The 14,046-nt window shown below is 37.1% G+C and overlaps 1 protein-coding gene across 5 annotated transcripts; it reads left to right on the plus strand.

Moving 5' to 3' along the window:
* Window positions 1–1,843: 1,843 nt before the first annotated feature.
* LOC121794349 (regulator of MON1-CCZ1 complex) lies at window positions 1,844–9,196 on the plus strand. 5 transcript variants are annotated; one of them, XM_042192470.1, is made up of 16 exons: window positions 1,844–1,985; window positions 2,075–2,142; window positions 3,163–3,264; window positions 3,403–3,466; window positions 3,580–3,823; window positions 3,899–4,158; window positions 4,611–4,764; window positions 5,169–5,278; window positions 5,359–5,446; window positions 5,784–6,119; window positions 6,203–6,277; window positions 6,540–6,888; window positions 7,012–7,102; window positions 7,718–7,826; window positions 7,948–8,127; window positions 8,785–9,196. In XM_042192470.1, the coding sequence occupies exons 5-16, from the start codon at window positions 3,659–3,661 to the stop codon at window positions 8,947–8,949; spliced, it is 2,082 nt and encodes a 693-aa protein (XP_042048404.1). In that variant the 5' UTR covers window positions 1,844–1,985; window positions 2,075–2,142; window positions 3,163–3,264; window positions 3,403–3,466; window positions 3,580–3,658; the 3' UTR covers window positions 8,950–9,196. The 5 variants fall into 5 exon arrangements, with proteins under 5 accessions (XP_042048404.1, XP_042048405.1, XP_042048401.1 ...); XM_042192471.1 differs by having other exon boundaries at window positions 6,540–6,723; XM_042192467.1 differs by having other exon boundaries at window positions 6,540–7,102.
* Window positions 9,197–14,046: the final 4,850 nt, after the last annotated feature.

A 14,046-nucleotide genomic window follows, 5' to 3' on the forward strand; every position in this document is an offset into this window, starting at 1 on the left:
CAAAATCACGACAACACCAACCTAGACCAATAGTTGGTCATATGACTGACTAATGCAACAACAACATCCTGAAAGCAGAGCACAAACCGTCAAGACGGAAGAGGAAACAAAGTACTACTACATGTATATACTCTAGTCTCTAAAAATTTCAGCTGCTTGTGTTATTAGTTATTACGTTGATGTATACTACTCCTCCTCCATAAAAGTACCTTAAAATTGTAAGTTTAATTCAACAATTAAACAAGGATTCACTCCTCACTCTGCATTCTAGTGAAATGCTATTGCAATCACAATAGTTACATCATTTTGCGAATCAAGTGTTTATTCCAAGTTCCAATAATGTGATATGATTATGGTTCGTAAATTACAGACAACTATTGGCATCCTATGATTCTGTTAAGGTTCACCGTCATTTTATTTAAAATAAAATACTAAGAGTGACCATAATAGCACTGCCACGGCCGCTGTGTCGCGCTGCGGTCAATTTCGTATTTTTTTAAATTCTTTAATTTTTATCTATAAAATACATATTCCCAATTCATTTTTTTCCGTTTCATTCCAATCTCAAATATCAAAATTTTCTCAAATCCCCCCTCCGAAAATGAATTCCGACAATTAAAATATACCAATAATTAAAAAAATGTGAGGCGTGGCTGGAAAAGTTTTATGTGGCCGAGACTTGGCTGTGATGACTAGACGGACAAGTTTTTTTTTTTTTTTTTGTGGCTGAAGCGTGGCTGTTTCACTATTGTGGATACCCTAATAGAAAATGGTTTCTCATTTAACCTACTGGACGTGTCTTAGAACATCTCCAAGAGAAGAGGTAAATGGAGACGTAAAGAGAAATAAATACAATATTTACCTCTTCTATATAAAATTTCATTCTCCAAGGAAAATGGTATTTGAGAAGGTATTATACATTTTTTCATTTTGAAAATGTATCTTTACCTCTTCTTGGAACAAAAGGTAAAAAGTTAGTTATTTTTATTTGTCTTGTTCATTTACCTTTTCTCCTTGACTCCATTACTTTTTGAAAAGGTATAATTACATTTTTAAGAAAGTTAATGAGAAATATACCTTCTCAATTTAGATAGCTATTAGTAATTGAGATACACTTCATCACTGATTTCCATGCACTTCATATATATTTCTCTTTTCTTATTTGTGAATGGAATTAAGTAGCACGGATTTTGTTCACATAAGTTAATATATAGACTTTTACTTATTTTTGTCGTTTTTGTGAATAACCCCAACTAAGTGAAGGGGTCATAGACTCATAATACTCATAAAAATATTATTTTATTCATTTCATCGTATTATTTATACTCCTTCCTCCCTAAAAAAGTATGAACATTTGGTTCGGGACAGATCAAAAAAGTAAGAGAGAAATAGAAAGAATTTTTTTAAAAGTATTGTTAGCGGAGAATGAGTCCCACCTCAATAGAGAGAAAAAAGTTTCCAAAATTAAAAAGTTCATCTTTTTAGGGACAGATCAAAAAAGAAATAGTTTATAGTAATTTTTAGGGACAGAAGGAGTATTTTTCTTGCAAAATTTTGTAAATTACTAATTTGATAAATGTTAACAATTAAATTTTTGTAGCGTGTGGTAGTGCTCAACATGTATAATTCAAAAAACAATTGAATCAATTCGTTCCGTATCCGTACATTCTAAAATCATGGCTGACCATTTACATGTACGTAATTCTTTTTTACTATCTTATATGGGCTTTTTAGGCCCATTTATTAGTTTTTTTTTTATCTGCAAGAGGAGATGTTCTCGGCTAGAAGCCCATTACTACACACCCAAAATTAGGGAGCCCATTCGCAGAAATGCTGTCGTTTCATTTGGTTAGGTGAACTGTTGAAGAATATTGCTTTCACCTGAAAACCTCCAATTGCCATTCATCAAGGTTTCCGGATTTCTGATAGCTCAACTTTTCGTGAAAAAAGTTCACATTTTTTAGCGGGATGGTCAAATAATTCAGGTCTGCTCACATACATTATCATCCGTCTTTTTATTTGATCATGGTAACGGGTTATTGATTTAATGGTTGTCTTGGTGTTGAAATTTTAGTGATGAAGGATAAGAATTATGCTACAACATCTCTACTGAAGCGGATTTTGGTCAATTGTTCAGCTCAGGTTTGTTTTTATTGACGTTTTCATGTCTTCAACTCATAATAAGAATCTTGGTAAATGTTTTTCACTGGATTACCAGTGGGATAGTTAGAATGGAATGGAAGAGGATTATCTAACTGGGTTACGGAGAATTGCCATATTTCAATGTTTGTTTGGGAAAATAAGAGGGAAAAATGCATTCGGGTGATGGCCTAAGAATGTTTTGGCTTTTGTGATGCAAATAGGATTTGATTGCTTGGTTTTTTTATTTGTCGGAGTTCCTCGTGGTATGACTTCAAGACTAGGATTTTTCTAAGCATTCGAAGGGGTGTTCGGTTTGCAAGATTGTATTTATGGATTAGATATGTAGTTGGTTCATGAGATTCAATCCTACAACTCAATCCTAGATGGATGTTCATGGGATAATTAGACTTATCTAACCCCTCCAACTAAAATAATCTCACAACACAATCCTAGATTATATCTTGGTGTTCAATACAATAATTCAACTATGATAATTTTCTAACCTCAAAGGACAATTATATAGGACTCTCCTACATGAAATTGTAAAATTGATAAAATTAATAATAATACTAATAATGACTGCCTTAAAACACTCCTCCACTACCCAAATAACCGCAACCTAGTACCCACTCTCCATTATCTTCATATGATGCCTCACTACTTCTTGAAAACCATTTAATCTTCACTTTCAAGTGTATCAAATTCCTAGGAGAATCACATCCATGAAGGAGAGCTGGTCCCTCCGTCCCATTGAAGATGACCAACTTTCCTTTTTAGTTTGTCCCAATCAAGATGACCCATTACTAAAAATGGAAACACCTTTCTTTCTACTTTATTCTCTTTCTCTTACTTTACTCTCTCCACTTCACACACAAAATAAAGTTGAATAAATTCTTGTGTGTCCCAAGAGAGGGGTCATCTTCCTTGGGACGGAGGGAGTACAATTTTTTTTACTTATACATGTCCATTTTCACTAAATGCAAGTTTATATTTATGTGTGGATAACAATTTTCATTTTAGGCCAAACAATATGGTACCTGTGTTTCGGCAAGGGTTCCAGAAGTTGAAAAAGATATGTGTTTAAAAGAATTTATTGTGTTGAAGAATTGCATGCAGAATGCGGTATGTCTAGTTCAAATATCATAGGTTCTTGATGGGAAATGTACCTTCAATTTCTTATTTTCTTTCCTTTTCTTTCTCTAAGCCTGTTAGTTTTACATGTTTCTTATGTGCATATGCTATATTTTGTTTGTGTATCAGCTTCGAGGGAAGATTTGACTTAATATGACATATCAAGCAAGAGATAAAGCCTTTCACTGTCTCAGTAAGTTTACTTCAGTCTATAATATGTGACTTTTTACGTATCTCTATATTCTTATTTATATGACATCCACTTTCCATCTCTCTCTCTCTCTCTCTCTCTCTCCATCACTTCAGATGTATTTGCTCTGATTTATCTACTAGGGTTACTACCTCAAGTCTTAGCTGCATAATTAAGGGAGTGAACTTACATAACATGACTGGAGACGCATCTTCTTCTGCTCTTTCATACTCCAGTGGATCTAATGCACTGTCTCATGTTTATATTCAATACCCACCTCTAAGGTGCCATGTTCCTGGATCAAGGAAGTTGTTCTATGATGACGGAAATAAACTGATTTTGTCTCTGACCCCTAACCAGGTAATAACTTAAAAACAGACTCATGATGCAGGGTTTATATCTGTTGGTTTCAGCTAAATATTATGCCATGTGTAGGTATTTTCATGGAAAATTGCTACTTATAATCCTTATGCTGCTCCCTCATTTGATCCAATAAGCGAAGGGTCAGTTCTTTCTATTCGATATTCATTAGATCTCAAGCATTTGGCTATTCAACGATCAAGTCACGAGATCCAATTTTGGAACAAAGAGACTGGAGATACTTTTAGTCAAAAGTGTAGGTCTGAGTCAGAAAGCATTCTGGGGTTTTTTTGGACTGATTGTCCGACCTGTGATATAGTTTTTGTGAAAACCAGGTAACTACTTGAAATCCTTGTCGACCACTCTGAATTTTGTATTGCTGTACCAAAGATCCTGTTAGAAAAAATACAGTCCATGAATGCCTGAAAATTACACAGCCGGGGTTCTGTTCCGTCTACCTAATCAGAAGTCTCTCTCTTACTCTCTGGATAAGTAGCATGGGGACCTGTTTCATCTATTATCTGAATTATCTTAATCCAATGCTCATTCCATTTCTTAAGATTTCTATAGTTTACTTTGCTCTTACCACCATTACATGCACGGCCTTGGTTCCTGTCATTATTATTAGAAATGTAGCTGTTTTTATTTCAGCTCTGAATTATTATTTCTGTGCTCTCCTACTTCTCTATGAGGGGATGATGTTATGCTTCTTGCTGCAAGAATGCTTGTGAACCTGTATATGTGTCATGGCTGTATTTCTGTTGTTTAAAGCCATATGTGACTGCAGTGGACTGGAGTTGTACACATACGGTACTGAGTCTCGGAATCTCCAGTTGGTTCAGACGAAGAAACTGAGCATTAGCTGGTATATCTACACTCATGAAAGCAGGTTGGTGCTACTTGCATCAGGAATACAATGCAAAAGTTTCACTGGTTTTCAGGTAGGAGGTCCTCACCTTACATCTGAAATATTTCTGTTTTCTTACATAGTTTTGCTGTCAGTGATAGTTTTAACTATCAATTTAGTAATTTACTAATGATTGTTTTACTAGTGCAATTGAGAATATAATATCTGAACTCTGAAGGCATCCCGGGCTATAGAAATATTCATACTTTATTTTGTGCTTGTGGATATTATTAGGAAGTTAATAAGGTATATGTAGAAGATGATACATGGGACGAAGAATGTTATTTCACCTCTTCCAGTCTCAGTTTTGTCTTTCTTTTGTTTTGTTGAGTTTGTGTTTACAGTTATCCCTTCATCAATCAACACTACTGGCTTAAAAGTTACTTTAATAGATCATACGTATCTTTGTTGTGACAAATGTGCAATTTCTCTATTTAGCTGTCATCTGCGGGAATGATCAGCTTACCTAAGTTCGAGATGGCGATGGCCAAATCTGAGGCAAATAGTAAGCCTATTCTTGCTGCTGAAGATCTCCATATTATCACAGTGTATGTTCTTATCTTTACCTTACTAGTGGGTGGATGCAAGATTTACAACCTTGTCTTAATATCTTTCCTTGATTTTACAGGTATGGCAGGATTTATTGCCTGCAGTTTGATAGAGTTGCTATGCTACTGAACTCATATAGGTTCTACAGAGATGCTGTAGTACAACAGGTAAGTTTTATTCCAATTCCCTTCCCACCACCTTCACCAAACCTTTGTGTTTCTTTTATAGTCTACTTAATGTTAACAACCTAAAAGATGGCTACATCTTGATTTTGTCTCTATGAATTGTCTTCCTTGGGGATTGATAATTTATCAGAAGTGCTTGCCAGTAATTCTTGATAGTTTAACCTCTGATAGGTGTGAAATTATTCAGGTTTGGTAAGTTGTTATTATATTGGATTTTATTGTTGATATTGTTTATATTACATATTCAGATGTGGTTTGTCATTGCTTCAAGTCAATTCTTATTTGAATTCTGCAACAATGTTACTCCATCATATTTCAGGGTTCTCTGCCAGTTTATTCGGATAGAATTTCTGTGAGTGTGGTTGACAATGTTTTACTAGTTCATCAAGTGGAAGCGAGAGTTGTCATTATATACGATATATATGCAGATTCGCAAGCACCAATTTCTGCCCCACTTCCACTATTTTTGAGAGGATATTCTAAAGCTAATGTTGCATTTTCTCAAACTGCTAGCAGAACTTCTGGTGCTTCAGAGTCCAAAAATTTGAGTTACACCGAAGAAACTACATATGGAGATCAGTGGAAATTTCTTGTACCTGATCTTGTTCTTGATGTTTCTAATGGGTCTCTGTGGAAAATCAGTTTGGATTTGGAGGTAAGTTTGGTATCTGAAAGCATCTTGTAGATTGATAGTTTCTGATCTTTCATCTAATTCCATTTATCTTTCATCATTTGCAGGGAATATCAGCTAGTAGCTCAGAGGTTCAACTTATTCTTGAGTTCTTGCAAAGAAGGAAACTGGAAGCAGAGAAGGTTAGCATACATCCATCTAAATTCATTTGCAGTCTTTCCATATACCTCAAGGAAAATATTTTATTGTTGTTTGCATGGACTTCTAACTTAATAATTGGTTATTGAGATTGAAGGAAGAAAGTTATGATATCAAAGATATGTTTTGACCAATGATTTTTGGCTATTGATTTGTTAGTTCGATTGAGGAAGATCAATATTTTTCTGCATGTGTTGCAATACAACCTTCCTTCTACGTATGATCTGCCATTTTGGGTTTTTCCAGGCTAAACAGTTGTCTCTGGCGATTGTCCGTACTATTATTTTGGAAAGGAAGCCAATACCTATGGTTGCCAGGGCTGTGGATGTCTTACTTGCAGCATACTCACAAGCAATCAAAACATGCAGCTATAACAAGAGAAGCAGAACAGAAGAAATTTCATCGTCCAATGCTCCTAATGCAGCTGTTGGTGAGTCAATCACTGGAATAGATGTGTCTAGAAGCATCAACCATAAACCTGAAAGTGTCCCTGGGTATGATTCTCATAACAGATCTGTTATGGCAACTTCAGAGTCAGATGGTCCATCTATTGAAAAAAAAGAAAGGGGGGACTTGTTAGAGCCTGGTTTGTTAGGTAGTGAAGATCTTCCAACTAGGCAGTCTCAAACTCTTATACCTGCTAACAACCAGTTAAATTCTAGTGCTTCTCAAAGGAACCAATCCATAGTGACTTCCTCAGCTGCAACCTCGCCTGCAGATTTTTACAGCCATGTGTTTTCTCCTATAAAGGAAGAGATGACAGGAGATGGATCTTATTTGACAGCGATCACTATTGAGTTTCTTCAAAGGTATTCTTGGAAAGAACTAGCTCCACAGAGTATATCATCTTTAAGTTATTGTAAAGTTAGAAATTTTCCTGCTTCTTTATACTTCCTCCGTTCCATAGTAATAGAGGCATTTCTTTTCGGCACGGAGATTAAGAAAAATTGTGTAAGGTGGGGTAAGTAAAGGAAGAATAAAGTAGGAAATAAAAAAGGTAGAGAGGTGAAGAGAGAATAAAGTAAGAGAGAGTAAAGTAAGTGAGAAGAAATGTGTTGACTTTTACTAAAAAGGGAAATGACTCTACTACTATGGAACGTACCAAAATGAAAAAATGACTCCACTACTATGGAACGGATGGAGTAGTTTATACCAGGACACACTGGTTAATCTTGGATGTAACTCCAACGGGATTAACTAGAGTCTGGAAGCCATTGATAAGTCACTAGTTTCTTCCTTTTTCTACTTCACAGTTTAAAAGTTCTATTTTGTAATAAAGCCATTCCATTTTTAATGTGAATTGTATATTGGCTCAGCTAGTTGCATGTTTATTTTTTAAATAGCTTCCTTTTCTTAGCTGAGGACTCTGGTCTTTTCTCTTCTTGTTTAGTTGTCTGATTGTTGTCCTTCCCTACAAATTGCAGCTGTAGCTTGGAAAAATTGAAGGTGTATCCCAATACCTATGCTTTGTTGGTACAAATCCTTGCTCGGGATGAGCGTTATGCTGAACTTGGATTATTTATCATGAACAAGGTCACATTTTGCTCAGAGTATATTTAGACCGTTACTGAAACCTGCTACTTTGAGAATTATTGAAAAGAAGGTTTACTTGAATATGAAATGATGACTGAAAATGACATGTGGTATGATGCAGATTATTGAGCCTTCCAAAGAAGTAGCACTGCAACTGCTGGACTCTGGGCGTCAAAACCAACAAATAAGGAAGCTGGGCCTGGATATCCTCAGACAGTTATCATTGCATCATGACTATGTTTTACTCCTTGTACAAGATGGTTATTACCTTCAAGCTCTTCGCTATGCACGGAAGAACAAGGTAATATTCTGTTACCCAAAACGTTTACACGAGACTTTGTTTACCAGTAAATACCATCTGATTGGTCACATGTTCGTAAATTTTGTACTTTTTCTGGGAATCTGTTACCTCTACTAAGAAGTGTCTTATAGATAAAAAATGATACATGTAATACAAATTCTCAATATTCAGTTTTCATATGAATGATAGTCTTATTCTTATAGATAAAGAACTACATCCCTTATGTTTAAACTTCTCTTGAGATCACTGTGAAATATATACATTCCCTGAAAGCTAATGCCTTTCAGCCGTTGTAATGTGCTAAGTGCATTTGTGTATGGATATAAAGAGTTCCTTTACCTGTATTTCACTTAACCCCTACACTTCTTATGTTGATATTAGTGTGAATTGAATCTGAGCCCAAGTCTTGTGTGTCTTTCGTTTTGCTCTTCCTGATAGTTTGGTCTAGTTACAAAATGCATTGTATTTTCTGGTACATCTCTATATGCATTAGGTTAGTCCTTCTGGTGGATTCCCTCAAATATGTTCCTATTGTTTCTTCATCAATTCATATCTGAATCGATGCTTTTCTGTAATGATTTATTCTTTCTTTTTTGGAAGCTGAGAATTTGGACTAAATAAATTTCTTCTTGATGCATAAACTTGTGTCGGTTTCAGGTCAACACCGTCCGGCCCTCTTTGTTTCTGGAAGCAGCATATATTTCTAAAGATCCTCAACATCTAGCTGCAGTTCTCAGGTTCTTTTCTGATTTCATCCCTGGCTTTAAGAGCAGTGCCGACCACAACACATATCATCGCTTTGTTGCTGAGTTGAATTCCTAAGTTGCCGGCCAGGGTTTTATGGAAGACGTCGCCCAAAACCTGACCAACCAATAGAATAGAAGTTCTAGACCTACTTTAGCTTGTTTGTTCATCTCTGTTTTCCATTGATGAAAGCATATTGGGCAGTAGAGAATCATAGATAAACATGCATCTTTCCCTGGCTATAATATTTTGACTTGTAACTGAATTATGTTCCTAAATTTTAAATGAAAATCTGATCTTCCATATTCCTACTTTTTAGGTACTACTTTTTCTCTCTTCCGTAACTGTTTCTTAAGCTCTTTTGTCTATGATTGGCTATACTACATGTGGTTGATGCATTCATAATTAGTGTGAGTGGGAATTCGAATTCATTATTTCTGGAGTATTTCTCAATGTAAACATTTTTTTGTGTGTGTTTGCACGACAAACTCATTACAGTATTTCATAAAAATAATAAGTGGAGTAGTTTAGTAAAGTATGAAATGCCGATTGGATGCACTTTCATAGTCAACAAATTATAACATCAATCATTGGCGTAGAATTTAGTTAATTTTTTTAATACCTCTAGTCTAGGCTGTAGTATCTTTGTCTGGATAAATATTGTCGTATTACAAACTCAATTATCATTTGGCATATTATTGCTAGTTCGTATAAAGTAATTGGTTAGGTGGTTTGTTTGGAATATTTAAGAGTTATGGAATACTCACATCAACATCGAGACAGTTCGGTTTGATATTTTTCAGCATGGTCTCTCTCTAAATTTATTTCTTTTTTGTCATTACTTGCCTTTTTCTCAGTTCATGGAGTTGGTATTATTTTCGTAAATGGATTATCTAACCACGATTTCAATTATTATAAGAGGAAAACTGATATAAAAAACTACGAAAGTGAATAGGTCCATAAACGCTTATTGCTCTTTAGTGTAGAGTAGACCAATGAAACGTGACTATGCACTGGCACTAACATACATGAAATTTAGTCAAGTGTTTGATGAAAAATACCCATATTCCCATATCTGAAGTGGTTATCATGAATAAATATATGCTACAGTACTATTATTTTTTCAAATTATATAAACTATGACAGGTTGTGATTTGCTGTTGTTAAATCATTTTCCTGATTACTTTCAGACTTAGGAGTTTCATAAAGCAAAAATTATGGTCCCAGTGATAATTAGAGTACCTAAAACTTATCATTAGCTATCATCTGCCTTAATGGGACAACTTTAGCTGAATTATGCATCTCATCTGATCTACCAAATACTCCCTCCCACCATCAACTCTTTTATTAAGATTCGTAATTAACAAAAAATAAATTACAAATTTTACGTGTATAGAAACTCATTTTCTCTCACTGAAGGGTTAATGTAATGGTATGAAAAAAAATGATTTTATGCGACTAAAATTATAAAAATAACATTTAATACTATAAAAAAATATTGTTTTGTGCGTAATTTTTTAATACTACCATTTTAAAAATAAATATTGACCATCCTTTATTTTTTCAATTTGGTCTAGTCATTAAAATTTGTCCAATCTATTTATGATAAATTTAATGTGATCGGTTTGAATTTCTATTAATACTTTTCTATATTATTAATACTTTATTAATTTTGTATTAAAATATGTATCGTCAATTATAACGATTACTTTTCATGGAGGGAGGAAATATATATAATTTGTCGGAATTAGTGTGATAAATTTCCATATGAAGAAGTATGAAGAAGAGACTTTTATGCTTGGGTTGGATTGGGTCAAAATATTTTGGCAACTCCTTATAACATTTTACTCTAAATCCTTCTCATATAACACGTGGGAGGCTGTAGTTGGCTGCAAATCGTGGACCCTATTGAACAAGATTCTCGTGATCCTGATTGCAGATGCCAAAAATTGCGCCCCCATTGTAAGATTTACTTTAGATTATATTCTAATATATCTATGCTATTTTCATAATTTGCTCAGTTGACCATGCAATTTTTTTCATTTTTATTCCACCCAAAAAGGTTATTTTTCTCCCTTTTTTTAATATCTTTTCTCTTTACTTTTTAGACGCATCAACGCTTTACTATTCTATATAGAAACTTCTGCTTTATACTATAGTATTTTATCCGGGTTACTTATACTATAAAATTTAAGTATTTTTATAAAGAAAATAGGCTCAGGCTTCTTGTCTTCCCCTATTAATTATTTCCCTTATTCAGTTGAAATGGCTATTTAGGTGGTCTCTGATTTACTATTAGATAAAATAAAATATAAGTACTGAGATAATTTAAAACTAAATTTCGACTAAGGAAAAGCTAGTTACTAATACACTTCTAAAATCCCATAACCCATAAACATTGCCTGAAGACATGTTAGTGTAGAAAAAAACTTTAAAAAGACAACCTTGGATTCTTCATAACTACCCATCTCTTGGTTGATAGATAACTTCTACTGCCATTAATTTCAGAGTTGCCATTTTGTGTTCCTTAATTTCGCAATTGCTATTTCTACATAAAATCAAACAAAAGTTGAACAATATGATTATGTTGTTGAAATTAAATTTCAATTATGGCTAATTTCAACATTCAATTCAACCCCCCTAAAATAGACTAAGAATCACAGAGCAGATAAATTATCATAAAGTTCAAGAAATAAAAAATGGAAATTAGAAAGTCCAAGAAATAAAAAATTCACAACCACTGAAAAGCTAATTAAATCCAAAAAAATCCAATGAAGAATGTCGAATAAATGCAAGAAAATACAAGAATTTGTATAATAAAAGAACCCAAATCATAGACTTTGAAATCCAAGCATTGAAACCACCAAACAAAGTAGAGCTAATAAATGGTGTATTCATTTGTATTGAGGGCATCCGCGGTGGTGCGCATGTCCCGACGGACATCCCCGCGTACATCCCAAAAACACCTCCTACCACGTCATACGGACTTCTCACTGCGAATGCCACGTCATACGGACATCCCACTGCACAGTGGCGGACATCCCAAAGGACATACTTCCCACATTAATAAAAATTCACAAATTCACAAATTAAACAATTTACAGATTTAAACAATTTACGGAATTAAAAATTCGACGCAAATACGGAGATCTTACAACCACTTTATTAAAAAAAAGATACATAATTATAAAAAAACATACATAGTAATAAAAAAAATTACATAGATAAAAAAAACTGCCGGCTCACCCCTCGGATTCCCCGCCGCCAGTACCCTCGTCGTCGCCGCCGCCGCCACCCCCCTCGTCGTCACTCCCCGACATGTCTCCGAACCCCAAATCGCGCCGCATACTGTTGATGAGGGGTTTAAGCGACCGCTTGTAATGTGGGTCGGTCGATTGGCGCCATTCAACCATCGCACGTAACAAGGTTTCATGTGCTGCGATGCGGGCGAAGGAGGGGTTCTCAGGATTGTTTTGGGTGGGCGCTGCCGATTGGGCCTCGGCGGATCTGCTGGCGCTTCCCTTCGCAGTCCGTGCCGCCGCCTTTTGCCCAACTGGGCGACGACGGCGGTTCGACGATATGGGTATCGGGAATTCTGCCTCGGAGAGGGGGGAGTTCGTGGGAACCAGCACTGCTACTGTACTCCCCGGAGGCACTGATCTTCGTCCACTTCGGCCAGCCAGATTCAACGCCCGCAGTGAACTTGGGTGAAGACTGCACCACAAGATAGACCTCCCAATATTTGAATTCTCCGAACCCCTTTTCACTGTCGGGGAACTGTTGGTGCGCCATAAGCTTCACATCCTCGGAAGACATGCCGCTGGTTGCCGAGCGGAGGTTGTTTGTGTAAATGCCAGCAAATCGGCTGAGCTGCCTCCTCAGCCGCTCCCACTGTTTCCGGCATTGCACTCCGTTGTGAGACTTCCCCCATGGCGGTCTGAACTGGAGGTAGCTTTGGCTAATGCGTCACCACATCCTGTCGATGTGCTGGTTCGCCCCCGACGTAGGGATCCTCCACTACACTAATCCACGCCTTCGACAGCGCAATGCACTCCTCCATGCTCCAGACGGTCCTCTTGTTCCCACTGGACCCCTCCCCCGCCTCACCATCGTACATCAGGACGGGCGAGGTATTGCCCCGTCCCCTGCCCCTCACTCTCCCTGTCCTCTCCCTCCTCCCTATCGCCGTTGGTGCGTCTGTGGGGGAATCCCGGATCGGAGATAGCCCCAACTCCTCCATCGAGAACGTGTCGATGCCAGTGAACTGAGTCTCGAGAGGAGTACTTGGGGGGTTGTCCGTCGACAGTAAATCCATATAGGGCGGGTAGACGTTGTCCACCGGTGATTGGGGACCCCCTGCCTACTCCCCCCCGCAGTCGCCAGCGACCTCTGCATCATCCCCGACATCATCATACCGGGCATCTGTGGCATCTGGGGCATCATCCCCGACATTCCAGGCATCATTCCCGGCATTCCGGGCATCATCCCTGACATTTGGGGCATTCCGGCACTCGCCTCGGGCATCTGGGAAATTTGGGGCATCATACTATACCACTGCGGGTACATCATCCCCGCCGCCATTTGAGGTTGGGGCATCATCCCCGGCATTTGGGGCATCGCGGAGGACACTGGCGTACTCCCGCCGCCGGGAAAATAAGGCGACTGTGACTCACTCGTAGCGGGGGAATCGCTATCGTGATGCTCCATTGTTCTTCGAAAGAAAAGTATTTTAGAGAGATATACTCGTTAATACAAGTGGTGCGAATGAAATGAAGTGCAACGAGACGTATTTATAGAATTTTTTTTTAAAAAAATTAATGCAATAATCGGGACGTCCGTGCTGACGCCCGTGAGAGTCAACGCAATGGCGGACGTCGCGACGGACGTCAGCGGAAGGCCGCGGAACTGCGGTGTCCGCAGCGGATGCCCGTATCCGCGTCACATGCACACAATGATGGATGTCCCGTGCGGACGTCCAACACGCCGATCTGATGTCCGCCATTGCGGATGCTCTGAACTAATTAGTAGAGCTCATAAACCATGTAGTGATGAATTTGTATTGAACTAATTTAATTTCAAAAGAAAAAAAAATGTTTGCGCTTTAAATCGCAACTAGTGTAATTTAAATACCCATTTTACAACTCATGCGTATTTATTTATCTAAATACATGGGTA

The sequence above is a fragment of the Salvia splendens genome, chromosome 3 (assembly GCF_004379255.2).
Source record: "Salvia splendens isolate huo1 chromosome 3, SspV2, whole genome shotgun sequence".
Lineage (NCBI taxonomy): Eukaryota > Viridiplantae > Streptophyta > Magnoliopsida > Lamiales > Lamiaceae > Salvia > Salvia splendens.